A 19,538-nucleotide genomic window follows, 5' to 3' on the forward strand; every position below is an offset into this window, starting at 1 on the left:
ACCTCAAACCATAGATCATTCTTGATTTTTATAAAAATTCTACTAAAAGTGTCATACCTAGATCATATGTTGTGATGATGCACACTCTTGAAGCCAATCAGGCCAACCAAGCCAACCTTTTGCTAGACCTGTAGTCGAAAACACATCTTACATGCCCAAACCATGTATTGTAGGTACGTGAAAGGAAAGGACCCTTGTGACTGTGTGGCAGTAGACACAAAGACCGGCAAAATAACCACAACTAAGATCTTAGACCGAGAGTCACCTTATGTGAAGGACAATGTCTATCAAGTGACAGTGTTTGCTATTGATGATGGTAAGAACTATAATAAGTACTATTCCAATACAGTAAATTATACCAAAATCAGTCAAATAACACTGTATCGGTATATCATCCACGGTGCCACCAGCATGTGTCAGTTGAGAGTTTCTCTGATTGACAGGCCAGCCTCCCATGACCGGAACTGGAACGTTCAACATCCACCTAAAGGACCAGAATGACAACCTTCCGGAGCTTGAGCTGGCCACCATGGACATGTGTCTTTCAGATGAGCACACCGAGGTCAACATCAAAGCCTACGACCTGGATGAAGAACCCTACAGCGGACCCTTCTACTTCCAGCTCCAAGGGGACGATGTCAAGGGCAAGTGGAGGATTGACCCCGACAACGGTGTGGTTATCCTCCTCATAAATGTCTCGTACCCTCTATCTGACCTCTCATTTATAATACGTTATTCCATATGGGCTCTTTTACTCTCTACATACCTACAGTTGAAGTCGGAAGTTTACATACACCTTAGCCAAATACATTTAAACAGTTTTTCACAATTCCTGACATTTAATCCTAGTAAAAATTCCCTGTCTTAGGTCAGTTAGGATCACCACTTTGTTTTAAGAATGTGAAACTAACTTCCGGCGCCGACAGAGATGGCTGCCTCGTTTCGCATTCCTGGGAAACTGCAGTATTTATGTTATTTCTTACATTAGTACCCCAGGTAATCTTAGGTTTTATCACATACAGTCGGGAGGCACTACTGGATATAAGAACAACTCACCATCATTACGACCAGGAATACGACTTTCCCGAAGCGGATCCTGTGTTTTGCCCACCACCCAGGACAATGTATCGGATCCCAGCCGGCGAATCAAAACAACGTCACCGTAAAAGGGGCCGACGAAGCAGTCTTCTGGTCAGGCTCGGGAGACGGGCACATCGCGCACTGCTCCCGAGCATACTACTCGCCAATGTCCAGTCTCTTGACAACAAGGTTGATGAAATCCGAGCAAGGGTAGCATTCCAGAAAGACATAAGAGACTGTACGTTCTTTGCTTCACGGAAACATGGCTCACTCGAGACACGCTATTGGAGTCGGTACAGCCAGCTGGTTTCTTCACGCATCGCGCTGACAGAAACAAGCATCTTTCTGGTATGCCTTATGATCACACCACGTCTCGTTAATCATAACAACATACACGAACTCAAAGTCCTTCTCTTCACCTGACTTAGAATTCCTCCCAATCAAATGTCGACCACATTGTCTACCAAGAGAATTCTCTTTGATTATAATCACATCCGCATATATTCCCCCCCAAGCAGACACATCAATGGCTCTGATCTAACTTTATTTGACTCTATGTAAACTGGAAACCACATATCCTGAGGCTGCATTCATTGTAGCTGGGGATTTTAACAAGGCTAATCTGAAAACAAGACTCCCTAAATTTTATCAGCATATCGATTGTGCTACCGGGGCTGGTAAAACCCTGGATTATTGTTATTCTAACTTCCGCGGCGCATATAACACCCTCCCCCGCCCTCCTTTTGGAAAAGCTGACCACGACTCCATTTTGTTGCTCCCAGCCTATAGACAGAGACTAAAACAGGAAGCTCCCGCGCTCAGGTCTGTTCAACGCTGGTCCGACCAATCTGATTCCACGCTTCAAGATTGCTACGATCACGTGGATTGGGATATGTTCAGCATTGCGTCAAACAACAACATTGACGAATATGCTGATTCGGTGAGCGAGTTTATTAGCAAGTGCATCAGCGAGGTCGTAACCACAGCAACTATTAAAAACATTCCCAAACAAGAAACAGTGGATTGATGGCAGCATTTGTGCGAAACTGAAAGCGCAAACCACTACTTTTAACCAGGGCAAGGTGACCGGAAACATGACCGAATACAAACAGTGTAGCTATTCCCTCTGCAAGGCAATCAATCAAGCTAAGCGTCAGTATAGAGACAAAGTAGAGTCGCAATTCAACTGCTCTGTAACGATTCTCTTCTATCTCCTCCTCTGATGAAGAGGTGGAACAAGGATCGGACCAAAATGCAGCGTGATGATGATTCATGATATTTTAATGAAGGAAAAAACTATACATGAAGAAACTACAAAATAATGAAATGTGAAAACCGAAACAGCCCTATCTGGTGCAAACACAAAGACAGGAACAATCACCCACAAAACCCAACACAAAACAGGCTACCTAAATATGGTTCCCAATAGGAGACAATGACTAACACCTGCCTCTGATTGAGAACCATATCAGGCCAAACATAGAAATAGACAAACCAGACACACAACATAGAATGAACCAGAACCACCCAGCTCACGTCCTGACCAACACTAAAACAAGGAAAACATACGAACGATGGTCAGAACGTGACATGCTCAGACAAGGTATGTGGCAGAGTCTACAGTCAATCACGGATTACAAAAAGAAAACCAGCCCTGTCGCGGACCAGGATGTCTTGCTCCCAGACAGACTAAACAGCTTCTTTGCTCGCTTTGAGGACAATACAGTGCCACCGACACAGCCCGCTACCCAAACCTGTGGACTCTCCTTCACTGAAGCCGACGTGAGTAAAACATTTAAACGTGTTAACCCTCACAAGGCTGCAGGCCCAGACAGCATCCCCAGCCGCGTCCTCAGAGCATGCGCAGATCAGCTGGCTGGTGTGTTTACGGACATATTCAATCAATCCTTATCCCAGTCTGCTGTTCCCACAGGCTTCAAGAGGGCCACCACTGTTCCCAAGAAAGCTAAGGTAACTGAGTTAAACGACTACTGCCCCGTAGCACTCACTCCCGTCATCATGAAGTGCTTTGAGAGGCTAGTCAAGGACCATATCACCTCCACCCTACCTGACACCTTAGACCGACTCCAATTTGCTTACCACCCCAATAGGTCCACAGACGACGCAATCGCAACCACACTGCACACTGCCCTAACCCATCTGGACAAGAGGAATACCTATGTGAGAATGCTGTTCATCGACTACAGCTCAGCATTTAACACCATAGTAACCTCCAAACGCGTCATCAAGCTCGAGACCCTGGGTCTCGACCCCGCCCTGTGCAACTGGGTACTGGACTTCCTGACGTGCCGCCCCCAGGTGGTGAGGGTAGCTAACAACATCTCCACCCCACTGATCCTCAACACTGGGGCCCCACAAGGGTGCGTTCTGAGCCCTCTCCTGTACTCCCTGTTCACCCACGACTGCTTGGCCATACACGCCTCCAACTCAATCATCAAGTTTGCAGACTACACTACAGTGGTAGGCTTGATTACCAACAACGAGACGGCCTACAGGGACGAGGTGAGGGCCCTCGGAGTGTGGTGTCAGGAAAATAACCTCACACTCAACGTCGACAAAAGAAAGGAGATGATCGTAGACTTCAGGAAACAGCAGAGGACAGTAGTGGAGAGGGTAGTAAGTTAAGTTACTCGGCGTACACATCACGGACAAACTGAATTGGTCCACCCACACAGACAGCGTGGTGAAGAAGGTGCAACAGGAGGCTGAAGAAATTTGGCTTGTCACCAAAAGCACCCACTAACTTTTACAGATGCACAATCGAGAGCATCCTGTCGGTCTGTATCACCGCCTGGTACGGCAACTGCTCCACCCACAACCGTAAGGCTCTCCAGAGGGTAGTGAGGTCTGCACAACGCATCACCGGGGGCAAACTACCTGCCCTCCAGGACACCTACACCACCCGATGTCACAGGAAGGTCATAAAGATCATCAAGGACAACAACCACCCGAGCCACTGCCTGTTCACCCCGCTATCATCCAGAAAGCGAGGTCAGTACAGGTGCATCAAAGCAAGGACCGAGAGACTGAAAAACAGCTTCTATCTCAAGGCCATCAGATTGTTAAACAGCTTCCACTAACATTGAGTGGCTGCTGCCAACATACTGACTCAACTCCAGCCACTTTAATAATGGAAAAATGAACGTAAAAATGTATCACTAGCCACTTTAAACAATGCCACTTAATATAATGTTTACATACCCTACTCATCTCGTATGTACATACTGTACTCTATACCATCTACTGCATCTTGCGATCTTTATGTAACACATGTATCACTAGCCACTTTAAACAATGCCACTTTTATATGTTTTACAAACCCTACTGTAACGGTTCTCTTGGGGTGAAGTAGAGGCGGACCAAAACGCAGCGTGATTATATTGATTCATGTTTAATAAACAAAGATAAACACGAACGCTACAAAACCATAAACGTGGAAAACCAAAAACAGCCCTGTCTGGTGCAAAACACAGAGACAGGAACAATCACCCACAAACACACAGTGAAACCCAGGCTACCTAAATATGGTTCCCAATCAGAGACAATGACTAACACCTGCCTCTGATTGAGAACCATATCAGGCCAGACATAGAAATAGACAAACAAGACATCCAACATAGAATGCCCACTCAGATCACACCCTGACCAACCAAAACATAGAAACATACAAAGCAAACTATGGTCAGGGTGTGACACCTACATTACTCATCTCATATGTATATACTGTACTCTATACCATCTACTGCATCTTGTCTATGCCGTTCTGTACCATCACTCATTCATATATTTTTATGTACATATTCTTCATCTCTTTACACTTGTGTGTAGAAGGTAGTGAAATTGATAGGTTAGATGACTCATTGGTTATTACTGCATTGTTGGAACTAGAAGCACAAGCATTTCACTACACTCGCATTAACATCTGATAACCATGTGTATGTGACAAATAACATTTGATTTGATTTGATTTTTGAGTTGAAATGTCAGAATAATAGTAGAGAAAATGATTTTTTCCAGCTTTTATTTCTTTCATCACATTCCCAGGGGGTCAGAAGTTTACATACACTCAATTAGTATTTGGTAGCATTGCCTTTAAATTGTTTAACTTGGGTCAAACATTTTGGGTAGCCTTCCACAAGCTTCTCACAATATGTTGGGTGAATTTTGGCCCATTCCTCCTGACAGAGCTGGTGTAACGGAGTCAGGTTTGTAGGCCTCCTTGCTCGCACACACTTTTTCAGTTCTACCAACAAATTTTCTATAGGATTGAGGTCAGAGCTTTGTGATGGCCACTCCAATACCTTGACTTTGTTGTCTTTAAGCCATTTTGCCACAACTTTGGAAGTATGCTTGGGGTCATTGTCCATTTGGAAGATCCATTTGCAACCAAGCTTTAACTTCCTGACTGATCTCTTGAGATGTTGCTTCAATATATCCACATAATTTTCCCTCCTCTTGATGCCATCTATTTTGTGAAGTGCACCAGTCCCTCCTGCAGCAAAGCACCCCCACAAAATGATGCTGCCACCGTGCTCCACGGTTGGTATTGTGTTCTTCGGCTTGCAAGCCTAACACAGATTACATTTCTCCAAAAAGTATGATCTTTGTCCCCATGTGCAGTTGCAAACCGTAGTCTGGCATAGACTTGTTTTGGAGCACTAGCTTCTTCCTTGCTGAGCGGCCTTTCAGGTTATGTCGATGTAGGACTTGTTTTACTGTGGATATAAATACTTTTGTACCCGTTTCCTCCAGATCTTCAGAAGGTCCTTTGCTGTTGTTCTGAGATTGATTTGCACTTTTCGCACCAAAGTACGTTCATCTCTAGGAGACAGAACGCGTCCCCTTCAAGGGGTATGATGGCTGCGTTGTCCCATGGTGTTTATACTTGCGTTCTATTGTTTGTACCAATGAACGTGGTACCTTCAGGCGTTTGGAAATTGCTCACAAGGATGAACCAGACAAGGATGAACCAGGAGGTCTACCATTTGTTTTCTGAGGTCTTGGCTGATTTATTTTGATTTTCCCATGATATCAAGCAAAGAGGCACTGAGTTTGAAGGTAGGTCTTGACATACATCCACAGGTGCAGCTTCAATTTACTCAAATGATGTCAATTAGCCTCGGAAGCGTCTAAAGCCATGACATAATTTTCTGGAATTTTCCAAGCTGTTTTAAGGCACAGTCAACTTAGTGTGTGTAAACCTCTGACCCACTGGAATTGTGATACAGTGAAATAAGTGAAATAATCTGTCTGTAAATAATTGTTGGAAAAATTACTTGTGTCATGCCTAAAGTAGACGTCCTAACCAACTTGCCAAAACTATAGTTTGTTAACAAGAAATTTGTAGAGTGGTTGAAAAATGAGTTTTAATGCCTCCAACCTAAGTGTATGTAAACTTCCAACTTCAACTGTAGCTTTTGCACAAGAAGGCCTCATGCCACATTCACATGCTCGTAACCTCAGAGTTCAAATCAATGTAAGTTATTTGCATAGAGCTTCCTATTGGTTGATTCTGATACTTCCCAAGTGGGACACTCGGAATCATCTTTCTACAACGAGTTAGCAAGTCAGAAATTTCAGAGTTTTCTAATTCCGACTAGCATGTGAATGTGGCATAAGTCTCTCAATACTATAGGCCTGTACTTCATGCAGTTCTCAACTAGCTAAACTAATGCTATTGCTATCTCTCTTTCTCACTACACATCCCTCCAGGCTACACAGTGAACCTGGTGAAGGAGAACACAGTGTACGCAGGTCACCACGAGCTGCTGCTGAAGGTGTTTGACCTGCAGGGTCAGGGTGCCCTCCACAACCTGTCCGTCACCGTGTGTGACTGCTCCAGGGTGGCCAGCTGCCGCATGCACAGGGCCACTGGATCCAAGATTGGAGAGAGTGCTGTAGGGATTGTCATTGCTGCCATGTTGCTACTACTAGGTATATAGTCTTTTGAGTCTTGTGTTTGGTGGAAAAGACAAACTGGCCTACATCGCCACCTAGTGTTTATTTGGCAAATTGGCCCCCACTAAATACATTTAAAACAGCACAGGTTAGTGTGAATGAAGATTTGTATCTAATCAAAATGTGTGTCCATCCTAGGTTTTCTACTGTTGTCTCTCCTGTTGACTTCTAAGAGAGATCTGAAGCTGATCCCTCTCGATGAAATCTCTGGAGAACATCTGCTCAAATCGAACATTGAGATCCCAGGAACTGATTGCAAGGTAACCACAGACAACATTACTATCACTACAATCACGTGTTCTTCTCTGGAAATGATATGATATGCTGTTTTTGACCCCAGGTGCCTACGGCTACCATACTCCAAGTGGACAGCCAGGTGGAAACGAAAGCTGCTTTTCAACTCATCAAGAGGATGCCGGTTAGGAAACCTGCAATGTTCAATCAATCAATTATTTTGGTTCATACTGGGCATATTTGACAAATGGAAAACTGTTTAACCATGACAAGTCAATATTATATATTTTCCCAGGCTGTACAGAAGTCAGCCAGTATGCGAGCACAGGTACGTTCAGGATATTCCAAGTATTCCTCCTCCTACCAAGAACAACAGCAGGGAGAGTTTCAACGAGGAACCACCCTGCGCAAGGTAGGCTATAGTAATCAAATAAATCTACTACCTTTATACATTTTTGCCCTGTCCATTCAATTCTCAGTGGCACTGTGTTACAGCAACATTTAACATCTTGTTTCAGAGTGCGCCCACAAAATTACGCTCCAACGGTTATTATGAACAGGTATTTCAAAATCGAATATTTCAATTAACCTTATGTGTAAGCAATTTTTTCTGAGACTTTCATTTTTACTAATGTTGCATTGTGTTTGTACGTGTGTGTGTGTTCTGTGTGTAGTGATGTTGTGTTTCTCATCACTCAGGGGTCAATGGTGAGCAGATCAATGAAGACAAGAACAAGATACTCCTCATGGGAAGAAGATAATTGTCTCGACAAATCCGGGCACCTGATGACCCAACTGAATCGGGTAACAATGTGCAACAGTCACAAACAGTCATGGCTGTAATCAATGAAAAAAAAAAAAACGTTCTAATTGTGTTTTGTTTTTTTTATGTACTAGTTGAACTGTTTTCTTCTTTGTCGATTAACCTTATTGTGACCACAACTCTCCTCCATTCACTTCAATCTCTCCCTCCCTCCTGCCCTCCTTCCATCTATCTCTCCACCTTCTCCAGAGGATGTACACCCTGCAAGTTCAAGGAGAGGAGCTGGGGGACTATGCCCCGCACCCCTACGCTGAAGAGGGGGACCTAGAGACAGACCTCCAGCTGGATGCTATTTCCATCCCTGAGACCCTCTTCGACCAGGACACGCTCCTCTACCTGGGCCCCAGGTTCAACACCCTGGCCTCCATCTGCAACACCGCAGACCTCAGCGCATCCTAAGCCCATCTTGGCTCTGCCAGGACTGGCTAGATGGCATTGGCATAACAGGCTAGGTCACCGGCCACATTCCTGGATTATAAACTGGACTTGATCACTCATTCTTCAAATGAGGTAGAACAGCAAACTTGTTCTGGCAAAATCTGGATGAGAACAAGCAGTGTTATTTATTTTTATTTTTTTACAAAAACCATCAAATGCACACAGGACTACGAAGATCACTGATCAATCAATACAAAGACCAAGATGGAACTCAGTGTTGAAGGGAGAACAATGAAATTGACCACTGAGAACACACACAGAGAGAGACATGTAGTGGGAAAATACTTGCATGGCATTGACTTGGCTCTGTGCTTTTATGAATGCGATGGCTGCAATTTAGAGGTGAATTAACATTGAACATACCACACCATCGCTTACCTCTTTAATCTTCAGAAAATACATTGAGTCAGAATAGTGTAATATTGTTTTCTACGATGGTTATGATGATGATTCCCAAATCAAATTGTATTTTTCACACGCTTCGTAAACAACAGGTGTAGACTAACAGTGAACTGCTTACTTACGGGCCCTTCCCAACAATGCAGTGAAACAATATATACATAGTTTTTGTTTAAAAAAAATTCTACTATAAAAACAACACAAGGAATAAATAGACAAGTAATTAAAGCTTGGCTATATACACGGGTTACCAGTACCGAGTCAATGTGCAGGGGTACGAAGTAATTGAGGTAGATATGTACATACAGGTAGGGATAAAGTGACTAGGCAACAGGATAGATAAACAGTAACTAACAGCAGTGTATGGGGTGAGTCAAAAGAGATTAGTGCAAAAATAATCAATGCAGATATTCCGGGTAGCTATTGGTTAACTAACTATTTAGAGGTCTTATAGCTTGGGGGTAGAAGCTGTTCAGGGTCCTGTTGGTTCCAGACTTGGTGCATCGGTACCACTTGCCGTGCGGTAGCAGAGAGAACAGTCTATGATTTGGGTGGCTGGAGTCTTTGACATTTGTTAGGGTCTTCCTCTGACACCGCCTGGTATAGAGGTCCTGGATGGCAGGGAGCTCGGCCCCAGTGATGTGCTGGTCCGTACACACTATCCTCTGTAGCACTTTGTGGTCAGATGCCAAACAGTTGCCAAACCAAGCGGTGATGCGCCCTGTCAAGATATTCTCAATGGTGCAGCTGTAGACATTTGAGGATATGAGAGCCTATGCCATGCCAAATCTTTTCAGCCTCCTGAGGAGGAAGAGGTGTTGTCGGCCCTCTTCACAGCTGTGTTGATGTGTGTGGACCATGATAGTTCCTTAGTGATGTGGACGCCGAGGAACTTGAAGCCCTCAACCTGTTCCACAACAGCCCCATCTATATACATGGGGGCATGCTTGGATTACCAATGAAAGCTTGGGTTGAAAGTTTTGCACTGAAGTCTGGTTGATTTATTTGTTTGTATTGGTGTTGGCTTTGAATGTATATTCTATAAGTGTTTTTTGGTATCTAAATAAAGGGAATTGTTTTACATTAATTTTGTTTTACTTACGTAGTAATGCAGAGTTCTGTGATATATTTTCATGCATCTCAAGTCACGGTTTCAATGAAACAAACATCTTTCCAAAATATACGTTTACTGTGTGTTACGAATCCCTTTTGGCCCGACAGTCTAGGGGGGATGGTAATGAGACCCGTAACATAACTCATGCAAATTATAATTGTGACAAAGTAAAAGTGTGAACGAAATAACCACGATAACTGAAATTATACCGTCAAACTCAGGGTTTATTGTAAAACACACGGTAATGGGGGGAGCAGGAAAAGGGGCTGAGCTGGACCCAAGGAAAGAAACAATAAGCATCAAAACACCCCTAAGCTAGACTAGCCTAATTTAACAGCTAACTAACTAACCAAAAATACACTGGGTGGTCCGCCCAGTTCTAACTAGTGTTTTTAACAAAGTCTACCTACGGGTAGTGTATGCCCATGGGCGACTTGTCTTGGTTTCCCCTTTTCCCACCAGCAATCAAACACAAACACCATAACCAAAATACTCACAGGAGATGACAAAGTGATTTGGAGGTGCTCAAACAAAAGAGAGGTTAAGACACAAAGAGAGAGTGAAACACAGAGATCTACATACATGGCATTTACAGAGAGATTGAGCTCTAGAGCAAACAACTGATGGGGTTTTTAAACCAAGGGAAAGGAACTGTGATAGGGTAGGAAACAGGAGGAGGTGTGTCTTCTGATTGATGATTGATTGTTGACTGATTGGGGAGTGATGATGTTCACCTGTGAGGGGAGAGAAAAGAAACACACACAGGATACACACACAGGATACTTGTATCCGTAACACTTGTATCCGTAACACTGTGATTTAATGTTCAATTCCCAACCATCCCGACTTATCAGCAGCATCAACATAGCAAAACGTAGGGACAAGTGTGAGTGCGTGGAAGTGTGTGCAGGCGTTCATGCATGGGCGTGTGTGTTGTGCATTCACTTGGGAATGTAGCCAGCGTGCAGGAGCCATTGGTAGGCAGAGAGAGTCCTGTCCTGGAGAGAGAGTCCTGGATCTCCTGTTCCACCTGGAAGCCTTTCTGTGGGTTGTCACGGATCCTCTCTAGAACACCTGGAATACACAAGCACAAAGTGTAAACCTCACACATAGCATCATACTCATGTCTGTTATTCCTACACTGCGTTAAGTGAAATGGTTGGCAATGGAAAAATACTGACTTTCAGAATATTTGATTCTGAATGCATTCATACACTCCTGCACTAGAAAGATGAGGCTTGCTGACCTGTGAATAATTATAGACATATTTATCTTACTATCTTACATGGTCTAAAGTTCTATCGAAAACACACAAGTCTTGATATTGTGGACAGAGTACCTAGCATGCACGTGATGAGGTCTGTGGCAGTGCCCACAGTGGGGTGGGGGTAGGCAGAGATTCCCATCTGGGAGGAGATGACGATGGCATGCGTGTGTTCCTCCTGGTCATGCCACTGGCGCAGGAAGGTAGCGAAAACCCTGCGTTCCGTAAAGGGCCGCTGGACCAGGATCACCCTGTGGGCTGGGGTAGACACATGACAAACACAATCACTAATGGGTAAATTACAAAAATACACATAGGCCTTCTGTATAAGCATAACAACACAATCCCGGCTTGGCTAAAATGTGTTTCAGTGATTCAGTTGTGCTCCTCTGCACCTTAGTTGTAGAATAATGCCACACCAACAACAGATGTCTTTCATATAAAAGTGTTTGTTTTTTTCTCCATCGCTCTGTCTATAATGAGGAGAGTCTCACCTGGGATGTTATTCTCCTTAAGCAGCCTGTAGGAGAAGCGGATGTTCTCTCCAGTGTTGGTGGCCTCTGTCTCCAGCAGTATGTTCCCGCTGGGCACTCCCATCCTCAGAGCAGCATCCAAGAACACGTCAGCCTCTGGCCTCGTCCACACACCTGGAACACACAACACACACACTAGAGACATTGGATAGTAACATACAAACACGGTATGTGTGCGTTGATGCGTGTGTGTGTGTGTGTTTTCTTGCATGGGCAGAAAGAGGGACAGAGAAAGACAGAAATAGCGGGAAAAATGCCCAGTGTCTTGCTGACCTGCAGTCTGGTTGCCTAAGTAACCAGTCAAAAGCAGCCAAAGGGGCCACACGCACGTCATGGCAACCCAGGCCTATTATGACATCACTCTGAGAGAACATACATAATTATGACATAATTTGAACAGAGGAGACCGCATCGATTATTACAAAACACAGAGAGAAAATCTATGAGTATGACATGGAATTAGACATCATCGTAAGAGAGGATAGTTCATTATGATGTTATTTTGGGTGAAGCCAGATGAGCTAATCATGACTTCCCAAAAGAGTGTAGCTTTACACGACTTAAAATTGAAGCATCCTGCTTCACCTCAGGCGAGCACAGAGCTGTAATGGTCCACTCCGTTGATACAGCTGCAGCATCTAGACAATAACAGCGCCTTGAGGGCAGGTGACGTGGGTCATCCTTTAAAGACAGCAGTAGCAGTGGCCAGGCTCAACATGCTGCACTACACCAGTGTTCAACTCATTCACACACATAACATCATTCAGAAGCAGTTAACGTTGACATTCTATTTCTCATTTGTCCCAAGGATAAAAGCTTGGCACAGCCCAGCGACTCTCTCTCCCAACGTTCTCTCTTTTCTCCGCCATCTCTCAATATTTGATTAATGAATTAAGCCAGGTTCATCCTCTACCCAGGATGCACTGCCAGTGTTCCGGCATATTCCACACTCTGGCATTATTGTGAATGGCTAGTCTAAATTCGATCCAGTTATTGTCTCAGTGTAACTCTCATTGGCTAATGTGCATTTCAATGTTCTTCATCCGACTGGCTGATTAGGTCTACTGTCACTTATTCAATCGGTTGGTGAGTCTCCTGTAAACCTTGTTTTCCTTTAGCTGCTGTCAGCCCCCCTCCCTTACTGAATAATTGGCCTTGTCCATTTTGTATTTGACTCCGATTGGCTGAGTGTAGACTGATGATAGTGTTTCTTTGTGAGGTAGAACGAAGCGAATGGTCCCATAGAAAGACCTGGGGGGAAATAAACTTCTTCAATTGACCTCTACTCCTGCACTGTTAACACCAATATTTTTCCTCCAAACCTGCTTGCACACCCACTCTGGTTTAGATTAGGTGTTGTTTTGTTTTTGTCCCGAACTGGACCCAATCCCATCCATAACATAATAAGACAGATGGTTACTTAATGCAAAAAAACAAAAGTAGGATGGTTAGTCTGGGATATAACGCAAAAGTCTAGCAACCCATAGGTTGTGAGTTGGAATCTCATCAGACAACTTTAGCATTTAAGCTAATTAGCAACTTTTCAACTACTAACTACTTTTTAGCTACTTTGCAATTACTTAGCATGTCAGCTAACCATTCCCCTAACCTTTTTAGCTAGACCCTTCCCCTAACACTTAACCTAACACCTAAACTTAACCATAGCTTCACTAATGTTAGCCACCTCCATAGGATTCCTTTAACATACCATACCTTTCGCCAATTTGTACCATATTGTACGTTTTGCAAATCCGTAACATACAGTGGGGCAAAAAAGTATTTAGTCAGCCACCAATTGTGCAAGTTTTCCCACTTAAAAAGATGAGAGAGGCCTGTAATTTTGACAGACTATGACAGACAAAATGAGAAGAAAAAAATCCAGAAAATCACATTGTAGGATTTTTTATTAATTTATTTGCAAATTATGGCGGAAAATAAGTATTTGGTCACCAACAAACAACCAAGATTTCTGGCTCTCACAAACATGTAACTTCTTCTTTAAGAGGCTCCTCTGTCCTCCACTCGTTACCTGTATTAATGGCACCTGTTTGAACTTCTTTTCAGTATAAAAGACACCTGTCCACAACCTCAAACAGTCGCACTCCAAACTCCACTATGGCCAAGACCAAAGAGCTGTCAAAGGACACCAGAAACAAAATTGTAGACCTGCACCAGGCTGGGAAGACTGAATCTGCAATAGGTAAGCAGCTTGGTTTGAAGAAATCAACTGTGGGAGCAATTATTAGGAAATGGAAGACATACAAGATCACTGATAATCTCCCTTGATCTGGGGCTCCACGCAAGATCTCATCCCTTGGGGTCAAAATGATCACAAGAACGGTGAGCAAAAATCCCAGAACCACACAGGGGGACCTAGCAAATGACCTGCAGAGAGCTGGGACCAAAGTAACAAAGCCTACCATCAGTAACACACTACGCCGCTAGGGACTCAAATCCTGCAGTGCCAGACGTGTCCCCCTGCATAAGCCAGTACATATCCAGGCCCGTCTGAAGTTGGCTAGAGAGCATTTGGATGATCCAGAAGAAGATTGGGAGAATGTCATATGGTCAGATGAAACCAAAATATAACTTTTTGGTAAAAACTCAACTCGCCGTGTTTGGAGGACAAAGAATGCTGAGTTGCATCCAAAGAACACCATACCTACTGTGAAGCATGGGAGTGGAAACATTATGCTTTGGGGCTGTGTTTCTGCAAAGGGACCAGGATGACTGATCCATGAAAATGAAAGAATGAATGGGGCCATGTATCATGAGATTTTGAGTGAAAACCTCCTTCCATCAGCAAGGGCATTGAAGATGAAATGTGGCTGGGTCTTTCAGCATGACAATGATCCCAAACACACCGCCCGGGCAACGAAGGAGTGGCTTCGTAAGAAGCATTTCAAGGTCCTGGAGTGGCCTAGCCAGTCTCCAGATCTCAACCCCATAGAAAATCTTTGGAGGGAGTTGAAAGTCCGTGTTGCCCAGCAACAGCCCCAAAACATCACTGCTCTAGAGGAGATCTGCATGGAGGAATGGGCCAAAGTACCAGCAGCAGTGTGTGAAAACCTTGTGAAGACTTACAGAAAACGTTTGACCTCTGTCATTGCTAACAAAGGGTATATAACAAAGTATTGAGATAAACTTTTGTTATTGGCCAAATACTTATTTTCCACCATAATTTGCAAATAAATTCATTAAAAATCCTACAATGTGATTTTCTGGATTTATTTTCTTCTCATTTTGTCTGTCATAGTTGAAGTGTACCTATGATGAAAATTACAGGCCTCTCTCATCTTTTTAAGTGGGAGAACTTGCACAATTGGTGGCTGACTAAATACTTTTTTGCCCCACTGTATAATATGAATTGTAATTCGTAACATTTAATACGAAATGGGTCAAGGACATCCACAAATTACTACATACCATATGAAGCGTAACATACTGTATCATACTTCGTGGAGTGTCTCGGGTTTACATACATAATACTACGAAATGCTCTAAGACCAGGTTGAGTTTCTGTCATATTGCTTTCATCTGCCCAGTTCTATTCGATCTGTGGAGGGGAGTAAATGAGGACAGAGGGAAGGAAAACGTTTTGTGGAATGAAACGCAGCTATGGTGTGCCAGCCCTGACTGCTCATCTAACTGCCTGACCTGACCCTGCTCGCTCTCACTGCCCTCTGGAAGTCCAGTCAGCAGCAGCACACAGTAAACATCCGCTAGTGTGTGTGACCCATGGTGTGACCCCAGGCACAGAGGTCAAAAGTCAGCTCAAACACACTGTTGTTTTTTTCACCGAGAAATACATAGAAAAATCCTTTATCGAGGGTGACAGACGTGTCACTGAGAATTCCTGAGATTCCGGCTCTGAAAATGTTGTTAAAATAGAAGTTGATAGCTGAGACCAAATGTCTAACGGTAGATGCTAAGTGGAATCCTTTGGACGACCTTACCCTACCCTTACCTTTAACCGTTTTAAATGTCATCTTCAACGGGGACACGTCAGAGTTAGACGTCCCAAGGATTCCACTTAAGACTTGGCCAGTGTTTAACACGTACCCGTACTTGCATTTTTGATTAGAGTTTCTAGACATCCTAAAGGGTAAATGTGTGATGTTGATATTATAAGGGAAAACCCTGAACAAGTAAATATGACATCACAGTAACCTGACCCCTGTACAGTTGTGATGAGTATGAGTATAGTACATTGTGTAAATAAAACAATGCAGAATCAAGTGTAATTAAACACATTCAATCATAAATAAATACCATATTTCAGTTATATAAATATTTATTTAGTCCTATAATATGAACAAACTACATTTGGTAGGTGCTAAACAGTGAGGAAAAGGAAAATAATAGTGACTCAAATATTAATCACACACCTATTTTCAATGGCAATTGACAAGACTATAACTGACTAAATAGACCCAGGAACAAATATATTTCAGTTGACTAAAACGAGACAAAATTTCATTATCTGTGACTAAAATCTCACTACTAAATGGACTGGACAAGAGTTTTTGGAGAGATTGAGAGCTTTGAGTGATAAGCACAATTAATATTGGCAGCACAGAATCACAGCGCAGTTCTGTTAAGCAGTGTGAAGGACCAGCCTAGCCTACATCAGCTTGTGAGCTGCGGGGGAGCATGCGATGAGTGTGGGTGGTCAGACAGGCTGATAGGCTCCGCTCCGCCTCCAATCATACATATATTCAACGTAACTAACCAGTCACCACCAGCCTTCTAGTTAGATACCCTTTGCCTGGTTAAGAAACACAAGCTGCTTAACTAAATGTTAAAAAGCAGCAGCAGCATTAAGTTTAATAGTAAAACAACAGTCTAGCTATGTTTTTCTCTCCCTTGAGTATAGGAACGCTTTTGAATTTGTAGTCTCACTCAACCCTCACACTTTTCCCACTGCATTTCATAGACAGGTTCTGTAATTAACGTACTAGCCAAGTTTCCCTCTATTCCTCAGAGAAAACGGCTTGATTCTAGGCATTACCGTTCAAAAGATATTGTCCATAATACCAGCACTCACTTTTTTTCTTTCTATCACGCATTTGTGGGCCACATTTTACATTCATAAAGCATATCACGGCCCTTGCCAAGAGTGTTCAAAGCTGTCATCAAGGTAAAGGGGTGCTATTTGAAGAATCTGAAATATAAAGTATATTTTGATTTGTTTAACACTTTATTGGTTACATGATTCTATATGTGTTATTTCATAGTTTTGATGACTTCACTATTATTGTACGAATGTGGAAAATCAAAGAAAACCCTTGAATGAGTAGGTGTTCTAAAACTTTTGACCGGTAGTGTATGTTTGTCATATTTCTACTGTTGGCAAGAGAATTGGATGTTATGCAGAAGAATATGTTGGTAGGACAAGTCTATGTATGTTTGTGCACATGGAAGACAGTGATTTATGTTTACTATAGGTTAATGAGGCAATACAAATGTGATGTGACTAAAATGAAAGGGCATTTAGTTGACATAAATGGCCCACTGTTTCTCATTCTGACATTAAATAGACCAAATCATTATTCAAATGACAAGAATGCAACTAAGACAATGATATTTTAGTCAAAATGAATAAGACGAGAATACATATTTTTTAAATAATGCAAAAATGAACACTGATTTGAATGCATGAAGGAACAAGTAAGCCCTGTCCAGAATTCCCCAAAGTGCAGTAAAACTAGTGGATAGGCATTGTAAGCTATCTAGCTATAGTATATTCGGAAAGTATACTTTTTTCACATTTTGTTACGTTATAGCCTTATTCTAAAATGAATAAAATAGATTTTCCCCCCTCATGAATCTACACACAATTCCCCATAACGATAGAGCAAAAACAGGTTTTTAGAAATTGTAGCAAACTTAATCAAAATAAAACACTGAAATATGACATTTACATGCAGTACCAGTCAAAAGTTTGGAGACACCTATCCATTCCATTTTATTTATTTAACGATTTTCTACATTGTAGAATAATAGTGACAGTATCAATGTCTACATTCTACAATGTAGACAATAGTAAAGATAAAGAAAAACTCTTGAATGAGTAGGTGTGTCCAAACTTTTGACTGGTACTGTAAGTATTCAGACCCTTTACTCTGTAGTTCATTGAAGCACCTTTGCCAGCGATCTTGGGTATGACGCTACAAGCTTGGCACACCTGTATTTGGGGAGTTTCTCCTATTCTTTTCTGCAGATCCTCTCAAGCTCTGTCAGGTTGGATGGGGAGTGTCGCTGCACAACTATTTTCAAGTATCTCTCGAGATGTTCGATCGGGCCACTCTGGGCCACTCAAGGACATTCAGAGACTTGTCAAGAAGCCACTCCTGCGTTGTCTTGGCTGTGTGCGCTTAGGGTCGTTGTCCTATTGGAAGGTGAACCTTCGCCCCAGTCTGAGGTCTTTAGCAGGGTTTCATCAACGATCTCTCTGCACTTTGCTCCATTCATCTTTCCCTCGATCCTGACTATTCTCCCAGTCCCTGGCGCTGAAAAACATCCCCACAGCATGATGCTGCCACCACCATGCTTCCCCATAGGGATGGTGCCAGGTTTCCTCCAGGCATGACGCTTGGCATTCAGGCCAAAGAGTTCAATCTTGGTTTCATCAGACAAGAGAATCTTGTTTCTCATGGTCTGAGTCTTTTAGGTGCCTTTTGGCAAACACCAAGTGGGCTGTCATGTGCCTTTTACTGAGGAGTGGCTTCTGTCTGGCCACTCTACAATAAAGGCCTGCTTGATGGAGTGCTGCAGACATGGTTGTCCTTCTGGAAGGTTCTCCCATCTCCACAGAGGAACTCTAGACCTCTGTCAGAGTGACCATCATGTTCAGCCCTTCTCCCCCAATTGCTCAGTTTGGCTGGGCAGCTAGCTCTAGTAAGTCTTAGTGGTTTCAAACTTCCCCCATTTAAGAATGATGAAGGCCACAGTGTTCTTGGGACCATCAATGCTGCAGCAATGTTTTGGTACCCTTCCCTGATCTGTGACTCGAGACAATCCTGTCTCAGAGCTCGTAAGGACAATTACTTGGACCTCATGGCTTGGTTTTTGCTCTGACATGCACTGTCAACTGTGGGACATTATATAGACAGGTGTGTCACTTTCCAAATCATGTCCAATCAATTTAATTTACTTACCACAGATGGACTCAAATCAAGTTGTACAAACATCTGAAGGATGATCAATGGTAACAGGATGTACCTGAGATGAATTTCGAGTCTCATAGCAAAGGGTCTGAATACTTACATAAATAGTTTTTTTGTGTTTTTTTGTAATACAATCGCAAAAATAAAATAAAAACCTGTTGTCATTATGGGGTATTGTTTGTAGATTGATGAGGACATTTTTTTATTTGATCAATTTTAGAATAAGGCTATAACGTAACAAAATGTGGTCAAGGAGTTTGAATACTTCCCGAAAGCACATAACTTGGCAATGTAAACAACCATGGTGTGCAGTGCATGGCTAACTTTTCTTAGTTGGTCGAGGACAGGGGGTAGCTAATCGAGCTAGTTAGCTTTATCACGTTAAAACATACCAGCTTTTTTCTGACAGTTATTTCTTTTTGAGATTTGTGCACAGGACGAGGTGACTTTCCTGATTCCAGTTTTTTCCCTCTGTGCTGCCAAGTGGCTTCTGAGCCCCGTCAAC

The 19,538-nt window shown here is 42.9% G+C and overlaps 2 protein-coding genes across 2 annotated transcripts in view; one reads left to right on the forward strand and one right to left on the reverse strand.

Moving 5' to 3' along the window:
- LOC112215774 (cadherin-13) overlaps positions 1–9,124 on the forward strand; it is a 30,605-nt gene extending 21,481 nt beyond the window's left edge. Inside the window, exons 9-17 of the mRNA XM_024375163.2 lie at positions 174–316; positions 444–671; positions 6,814–7,035; positions 7,198–7,319; positions 7,400–7,477; positions 7,589–7,705; positions 7,812–7,853; positions 7,993–8,097; positions 8,306–9,124. Of these exons, the coding sequence (XP_024230931.1) occupies positions 174–316; positions 444–671; positions 6,814–7,035; positions 7,198–7,319; positions 7,400–7,477; positions 7,589–7,705; positions 7,812–7,853; positions 7,993–8,097; positions 8,306–8,515 (1,267 nt within the window). The 3' untranslated portion in view covers positions 8,516–9,124. The remainder of the gene's footprint in view (positions 1–173; positions 317–443; positions 672–6,813; positions 7,036–7,197; positions 7,320–7,399; positions 7,478–7,588; positions 7,706–7,811; positions 7,854–7,992; positions 8,098–8,305) is intronic.
- Positions 9,125–10,758: 1,634 nt separating this feature from the next.
- LOC112216581 lies at positions 10,759–13,442 on the reverse strand. Its single transcript, XM_024376566.2, has 3 exons — positions 11,826–13,442; positions 11,407–11,589; positions 10,759–11,141 (listed from the first exon to the last, which is right to left on the reverse strand). The coding sequence occupies exons 1-3, from the start codon at positions 12,196–12,198 to the stop codon at positions 10,927–10,929; spliced, it is 771 nt and encodes a 256-aa protein (XP_024232334.1). The 5' UTR covers positions 12,199–13,442; the 3' UTR covers positions 10,759–10,926.
- Positions 13,443–19,538: the final 6,096 nt, after the last annotated feature.

Source organism: Oncorhynchus tshawytscha, linkage group LG16, assembly GCF_018296145.1.
Source record: "Oncorhynchus tshawytscha isolate Ot180627B linkage group LG16, Otsh_v2.0, whole genome shotgun sequence".
NCBI classification, from domain to species: domain Eukaryota; kingdom Metazoa; phylum Chordata; class Actinopteri; order Salmoniformes; family Salmonidae; genus Oncorhynchus; species Oncorhynchus tshawytscha.